The sequence below is a fragment of the Nansenia antarctica genome, assembly GCF_963989245.1.
Source record: "Nansenia antarctica genome assembly, chromosome: 5".
In the NCBI taxonomy this organism is placed as follows: Eukaryota; Metazoa; Chordata; class Actinopteri; order Argentiniformes; family Microstomatidae; genus Nansenia; species Nansenia antarctica.
Window position 1 is genome coordinate 30,790,221 of NC_137690.1, and position 8,335 is coordinate 30,798,555.

General features: G+C 44.2%; 1 protein-coding gene across 1 annotated transcript in view; it reads right to left on the reverse strand.

Moving 5' to 3' along the window:
• piwil2 (piwi-like RNA-mediated gene silencing 2) overlaps positions 1-3,406 on the reverse strand; it is a gene marked incomplete at both ends in the record, with an annotated part of 45,691 nt that extends 42,285 nt beyond the window's left edge. Inside the window, 7 exons of the mRNA XM_080531555.1 lie at positions 83-207; positions 326-443; positions 588-698; positions 884-1,111; positions 1,504-1,624; positions 2,634-2,730; positions 3,302-3,406. Coding sequence (XP_080387681.1) covers positions 83-207; positions 326-443; positions 588-698; positions 884-1,111; positions 1,504-1,624; positions 2,634-2,730; positions 3,302-3,406 — 905 coding nt within the window. The remainder of the gene's footprint in view (positions 1-82; positions 208-325; positions 444-587; positions 699-883; positions 1,112-1,503; positions 1,625-2,633; positions 2,731-3,301) is intronic.
• Positions 3,407-8,335: the final 4,929 nt, after the last annotated feature.

Genomic DNA, 8,335 nt, shown 5'->3' on the forward strand with positions numbered 1-8,335 from the left:
AACAAAAAAGCCCAGACAAGGTCTCTCCAAATGTCAATGTGCAGTGGTCATGAATGGGATTAAGGGCTTGCACTTTCCGTACCTCCTCAACACCACGTTGTAAAACGGGAGGCACAGATCAGAACTGGGAGCTAGGATCTTGGTCATCTGGATCTTGATGTCGATCTCCTGGTTGTCAGTCCGTCTCTCGCTCTTTAGGTGAACCACCTGTAAGGGGGCGCGGGTTAACATCAGAACAGGTGCTGTTTGTCCTCGTTAGGGCTTATAAGTGCATATTCACAATTAGAATCAGCCAGGTGTCATAGAAAACCTCTATTAGACACACCTCATCCATCCGCACAGGCAGGTAGAGGATTGAGCCGTCGAAGGCGACGACCTCCCCCGTGACTGAGCGATGGTCCTTCATCATGCCAAATCTCATACCCATGGACTCAACGTTCGGACTGTGAAGCGGGACGAAAATTGAGAAAAACGTTTCACTCCTCAACAGCAGGCCAAAGTTACATTTACTCAGCTCCTAATCGCTGTCCTCTGAATATAACCTGCAATTGGATAAACAAGAGGCTAGTTTTGGTCGTAATGCTTACGTGAACGTGACGTGGTACTGGTAGACGGCCTCGTTCTTGCAACCGACGGTGATGTGGTTTGAAGCGATGGGCAGTGGAGTTCCTTTCACACCAGTCTTATGCAATGGCTCACTGCAATGAGAGAGAGAAAACAAACACATACAGACCAATAACAATAACAATACATCCCATTTTAGATCTTGGCATCCTAAGACGAATTCAATTTGCGGTACACGCATAATGACAGCAATATCACTTACTTCCTGATACGGTCTGAGCTAACAGTATTGGTTGTTACCGTGTGAACGGTTGCTTACCGAGCCGCTTCCATCTTCAGCTCTGCCTTGGGCGGCGGTCTACCTGCAGGCATGGAAGCCTCTTGAGATGGGGATGGAGACGGCGGAGGGGCACCGGCGGAGGATGGAGACGGCATTGGACCAGGGGGGAGAGCGGGCGGCACAGTAGGCCCTCTCCCAACACCCCACGGGGGCAGCGCCGACCTTCCAACGCCCACCGTCTGAGAAGCAAAGCCTCGGCCGAGGAAGCTGTAAACAGACAGCCCTCAGGTCCAATATCAACGTCCTAAAACAACCTCCCGTCCCCGATTGGGTGTGAACGTACAACACATAGCTGGTAACATTTCCGGCAGGCGGGCATACAGCATAACGATCACACGGAACGATTACCTGCGCATTTACTTCAATAAACTTTCTACAGGTAATTCCGACAGAAACAAGTGCAGAAATGAAGTGAGGGATCTGTAGGAGGGTGCACTCTGCACTAAGGCCAATGCCTCGCGCTATGAAGGTCCTTGGACGTCAGGCAGTGGTGCTGGTAGAACGCGTCACCCGGACTAACACAGCGTGAGGCGTTGGCCTTAGTCAGCCGACGGCTAGGCAGAGCTGGAGCTCGTGTGCAGCCGTATCCCGTTCCCTACCTGCTGCCTCTCCACATCACCTCCTCCGGGGCTCCGTCTCCCCCCGGGCCGCTGGTGACACTGACCGGGGCTGTCTGGGGCTGTAGCTCTGCCCCCCCGAAATCTCCAGTCACCCCCCGTCCTTCACCCAAAAACAACAGCAGAGAACACCACAGGGGGATTCAGCACACGTCTCATCCGTTCTAGAGCTTGGGAACATAATCACGGTAATCACAGCAAGCAGCCATACCGTTGAGTCTTTGTACACATTTAACTCACATTTATGCTCACAACCACAGACACAAGAGAATTGACTGGTTACTGAAGATGACTCTGTACATCAATAATAGACTTTAGGACTGCACTGTTCGGCCTCCCCCCATCTGAGAATATGCCCATTACTATGTGCCGTGTCATTGCCTTCACTACTCTACTAGCTAGACGTTCTATTCTCTTCAAATGGAAGCAAGCTTCCCCACCAACACACGATCAATGGATACGGGATGTCTTACAATGCCTTCAAATGGAGAAGTTAAGATTTTCATTAAAAGGATCTCTGAAATCCTTCCACACTACCTGGGATCCCCTATTAGACCATATCAAAGAACTTAAGTATCACTTCTCTTTATTAAAAAAATAAAATAAAATAAAAATGTAAACAAAGACTGCTATTACTTCGTCACGTGCTAATGATTGTTTGCAATAATAAGATTTGTAAAAAAAAAAAAAAAAGACTTTAGGAGATGGGAGATTCCATGTTCAAATGTTATTCAATGTGGAGTACTCATTTTAACTCTGGGTTGGGGGGGGGGGGTCGAAGATAACCACATCCCAGCCTGACTTCATTCTAGTCTTTTTTGGTTTTATTGGAGAATAGAAGCATATAAGTCAGGTATAAGAATATACAAATGTCAAATGCGAGTTATAGAATTGACTTCAAAATAAGTAAATGAACACCGTTTTTTCCTTTATCCCCCATTTGGTATTCGAACAGAGAACTAGAACACCTTCTTTTTTTTTTTTTTTTTTTACCCCTAAACACCCACCCAGCCCAGACTCTCGAGTGAGAGACAAAACAAAACAAAAAAACTACGCACAAAAACAAAATGTATATAAATAAAATTAATTCAAAAAACACTTCATATACTCACCCACTGCCGGTGTTCCCCAGGCCCGCGAGGGCTCTATGCCCATTCCTCTGAACATGGACACCAGAGTCGATCCCAGGCCGAGGGTGGGCATCTTAACCTGTCAATTCCACACAATTAGAATACTTTGTAAGAGCTACGGGGAATAATCAGTAGACCACCAATCAGACGACCGGCCCGACGTTAAACATCACCAACCTGCTGGCTCACTACTGCTTCCTCTTCTGCCTGCAGCCCTGGCATCTCTTCAGGTAAATCGTGTGATGGTCTGACCGGGGGGGGGTTGCCTTGGAGGAGGCGCCAGGCCAAGTAGGGGAGCTCCTCTTGCAACCCCTACCGTTGGCTCAGCTGTGGAGAGGAGCAGCTCTCTGGCACGACCAAGTCCATCATTTCTGGATGGCTGGGGGAGGCCCCTGGCAAAGCCGACAGGAGGCTCACACACAGGGAAAGGCACACCTCTCCCATATAGCAGCGGTGGTGTCAAATCAAATCAAATCAAATTTTATTTGTATAGCGCATTTCTTACAAGATGCAACTCAATGCGCTTCACACAATGAAAATGTTCAGTCAATCAGTCAATCAATCAATCAATACTGACAGAGCCGCGAGCAGGCAAAAGTAAAAAACCGGTATACTATGTAGCCAGGAAAAATTCCCTTGCAGCCCTCTACCAGGCCTCTTCCTATGGCGGACTCATCTGACAGGCGTCCACGCCCCCTCGCCTGCTGCTGCCAAGCACTGGGGTGGCCTGGGAACTGAGGCTTGTTTGGATCCATTCCAGATGGCTCTCACATGCAATGTCTGTTAAGTGAAAATTTAAAAGAAAATGGTTAATGTTACTTACTGGGGAAAATCAAAACAAAAAGGCATCCGACGTCAATTAAATTTCACGAAAAAACTAAATGTTTTTCTGTTATATCCTGTGCATTTATTTTGAATAGGTGAACGGGCTACCACAATTGTCAAGCTAGTGTTAGGGGCGGCAGTGGCTCAGCAGGTAGAGCCGGCGGTTAAGGATCGCGAGGTCGGCGGTTCGAACCCCGGTCAGTCACGTGTCTTTGAGCAAGGCACCGAACCCCTAATTGCTCCAGGGTCACCGTCTATGGCCGACCCCTTGCCTAGATAGTTGATTTCATCGATATGATGAATGATATATGGAATATATATCTATTTATATTCTAGAAAGGACATCGTCGAGGCCCCCGGCTGATCTGAGCTCTGGCAGAGCTAGCTAGCTTCATTGCCTAGGCGACGAGCCGTATTTCAAACTGCATTAATCACAGACAGACAGATACGACCACGTTTACACCCCCAACATAATAGCTGAACATGTTTGTGGCTATGTTCATGTTATCTGAATGGATATCTAGGTAACTTGCCTAGGTACGAATGCCAACCGAAGTGACACAGGTCGTGTTAGCTAGCAGCACATGCCTCGATGGAGGAACGGGAGAGTCGAGACGAACACAATTTGCTCATGGTTACACTCTACGGTAATTTCGTTGCATAACATACTCCTTTACAATGAAACAGAACACCAAACCTCTTTGTTTTGTTTTTATAACTTTCACTGCTTTTTCACTGTTTTGAGGTTTTTCTTCACTTAAAACAGTCATTCACCCGCCCAGCGTGCCAACATTGCCCATAGCCGGGAGCTCGTCGTGTCCAGACCTGCCTACTGGCCTGAGCTGGGGGCTGACGGGCTCCGATAGCTGTCAATCTGGACGTAATAAGAATAATTAATTAATACATGTATAAAATACAATTGGACCTAATGCACAACCCCGGTAGCCTATACCAAAAACCACAAAAAGACAAATTGTCGAATATCATGGGAACCTTGCTTTCAAACTGCAAACATGAAGCTAAGAATCTAGGTGTGATTATACTTATAGATTCTGACTTAAGCTTTGAGCCTCACTTCAAATATATCACTAGAAATGCTTTTTTATCATCTACGGAATATTGCTAAAGTTAGACATTTTCTCCGGCAAGCTGATGCAGAAGTGTTAATGCATGCTTTTGTTATTACACGTTTGGACTATTGTAACAGTCTCCTTTCTGGTCTTCTCTCAGAAAGCTATTGGCCAGCTGCAATTATCCAAAATGCAGCAGTGAGAGTTTTAACCAAAACAAGCAGACGAGCTCATATAACGAGCTCATATAAGTTCAGAATAGATTTCAAGATCGTTCTGCATCTTTATAAAGCTCTCACTGACACAGCACCAGAATATCTGAAAGACCTTTTGCTAGCATGTCAGCCCAACAGAGCTCTCAGGTCTTCTGATTGGTTTTCTCCGTGTACCGTGTAAGAGATTTGGTGAGGCTGCATTCTCATTTTATGCATCCAAATTGTGGAATGCACTGCCAGTTTACATTAGGGATGCCACCTCAGCAAATATTTTCAAGTCAAGACTAAATATTGCCTTTAAATGACTAAATGATTAAATGATGATTATAAAATGATTAAAGCACTTTGAGCTGCAATGTTTGCAGGAAAAGTGCTCTACAAATAAAGGTTATTATTAGTATTATACATCATGTAGCTGGCACAACTAACACAAACCTTTCCTCACTCAAAACGTTTCAACTCTTTTGGCACGGTCAATAGTTGTTGTTTTTATTCCGATTTCTTTTGAGGTACTACTAGCACTGTTTTTGCCATCCAGCTGGTCCTATTGCAAGAGGATAGTGATGACTTTTCCTTGTTAAATAAGATTGGGTTCAGATGTTCACCTAATCAGAGCCTGTGAGGAGTGCCTGTGATGGAATTCAACAGACACTGGAATGAATGGCTGCCATGCATGTAGAGATACTGATTTTAGAAACATTTGGAGTGGACTCTTTATTTTTTCCAGAGATGTATAGTGAACATAGCATAGGAGCAGCTGACATTTTCTACCTACAGTTTGACGCCCACACACACGCATGCACGCACACATGCACACACACATACACACACACACACACACACACACACACACACACACACACGCACGTGCCATCCTCTACCATCTTCTCAGAATTTTGTATCATCATAATACTATAGGCTATTGCAATGCTAATGAGGGGGGTACAGGCAGGTAGACCTGGGTCTCCTTACTCTATTTTCAAAAGATATGCAGTTATAAAGTCCAGCTTTTACCATCAATAATTCATATGAGGTGCCATCCAGCAGCATCCAACCAGTCCACAAGTGTCTGGTCCTGTGCAGTTTTTAGGCAGGGTTGCTGATAGTGAACAAAATCAACTCCCTAACTCCATTTCACTCATTTCAGATCAGCGGAAAATATCTCTTCGGTAGGTTACCACGATTCTGACATTCACCTGCCCAACAATGTTGTCCTCTTTCATTTCCTGGCCCCACCCTACCAAGATCCAATACCATACCAGCACTGACTCAGAGGAAACCGTCACACTATAATACACTAGAAAAGCTTCCATAGGTTTCAGGGGGAATTGTTATTTCAGGTCTGAGGAAATCATTTCAGCACTGTATGGGCTAAGTTTCCTATTGCTATACTGCTAATAGTTTTTCTCTGTTTCCATTTAGTGAGTGGGCCACACTTATTTCACGTTGGTTTAGATAGGCACATTGGCAATTACTCTTGGACTTCTGTGAGGTAATCAGAAAACAGTTACCAGAAGCGTGAAGAGTTTCCCCGCCTCCAGCTGGTCCAGAAATGTACTAATCATTTCTTTCGTTCTTCTAGCATTGTAAATGCCAATTGGCCCCTGGTCGTGGCATAGATTACTTTTTCTTATAATGACTGATGAATAGATGATTCACTTAGACAAATGTATTTGTTGGATGAAGGCATCTGCTAAATGCCAAAAATGTAAATGTAAATGTAATCCTTCTTCCAGAAAGTAATAAATGCCCACTGCCCAATCCCTTTCATCCACCATTGTTCAGTGATCATGTGAAAAAGTATCCATAGTTGGCACATTGTGTTCTCTTTGGTCTTCCCTTTGCATATGACATATTGTTTATTTCAATCATTGTTTAGGTGTGTTTGATGGTCATGGACTCACGCACTTTGGCAAGATTATTCAGCAACAGCACATCATGATGTGCTTTGGTCTTATCAACAATTCATCACTCATTCCCATAAATTAATAAATGACAGTCTTTGTTATTTCATCTGGTTTATTAAGCATTAGTCAATAAAATTACCATATTGGTAGAGATCAGGCAGTTGCACAACCACCGAACAGAACTTCTATTCTCCTCTTATTATTATTCTATTTTCATCGCCTAGCCTGAGTACCCGGCCAGATCGTGTCAGAGGATTAAGGTCACAGTAACAATTCCTCAATCTACCACAAACCAAACAGAAATAAACAGTGTTTCATTTCAGCTAAGATGGGGCAGCACAATCACAAGCTGTCTGATCAAAAGACAGAAAAATCTGCTGCAAAAAGGACAGAGAAAGGTTTTTATTTTGTGCCTGTTTGTGGTCTGGACAATTATGCCTATTTCATCTTGTCCTAATCACTGCAGATTGGGTCAGCTCCTATGCATCATACCAATTACAGCCACCTCAGAAAACAGCATGATTCACTACTCTATCACAGAGGCAGAGATTTAGGGGATTTATTCCATCCCTAGAGTCACGCAGAGAACAGAAAGAGTGTTGGAGCGGATAATTGACCAGGAAGAAAGGAGTGGACTTGTAAGTCTTAAGGACCAGGCAATCCAAAATGGTGCTGGCTTTTAGAAGTGTAAGTGAACTTAGAGTGTAGTTTGTCTCGCAAAGCTGGAGTGACATTTCCCATCTGCAGTAGTTTCAGCTTGTCACAAACCATCTCTCTTCCACATAACATTCACAGCAATCTATCCCAAAGCAGCTGTGATGCCAATTAAACACTGCTTATCCCTTTACATTACCATAGCTTGAGAGGCTGATGGAGGTATTGACTGCAGACAGGTTGTTTTGCATAAGCCTCTCAGCTTGCCCTGAAGGGTTTCCTGGGTAAAAAACGACCCTGTTTCCTTGACGTCCAAGTAGTGATAATTCCCTCATGGTAAATGGGACAATTTACCGAAAGTGACAGCAGGATTGGCCACTGGCTACCATCACCGGCCAATGGCTTTAATCTAATAAAACAATCATTACCGGCAGGTCTGCCCATGAATACTAAAAATACTCAAGCCCAAGACTGTGGTCACATCTGGGGGAGTGTCAGCATTGGTATGTGGGAAGATTGGGGCTCCTTTTACCCACGGGGGTTAACGTAACACAGCTGTCTTGCCTAGGATGTGAGAAAATGTACAATGTGTTGGGAAGCTTTCCCTCATATTCTTTCCATGCTGTCTTCCAGCATATTTCCCATGCTGAATTTACTCTCGGTTCAGTCTCCACTCTCCAGCAATAGAGTATAAAAGCTGCATGAGATGACATAACTTAAAATCAATAGACCTGATGAAAATCATGCTTTGAAATGCCGGAAAATGTATTTCAATGTCAGGGGGCTGACTCATCACCACTGTTCTCAGTGAGTCTATTTATAGACAGGTGCAAAATCAAAGGTGAAAATCAATGTTCTGTATATATGCCGCGAGCAGAGCAGTGAGATGCTTACTTCAAACGTTTCTTACTTTACAATACCCTCAACAGTCTTTTTTTTTTATTATTATTATTTTTTTCTGAGTGGGGCAGTCCCACTCGTATTTTTCTTTTTATTGTGACAGAGATAGTGGA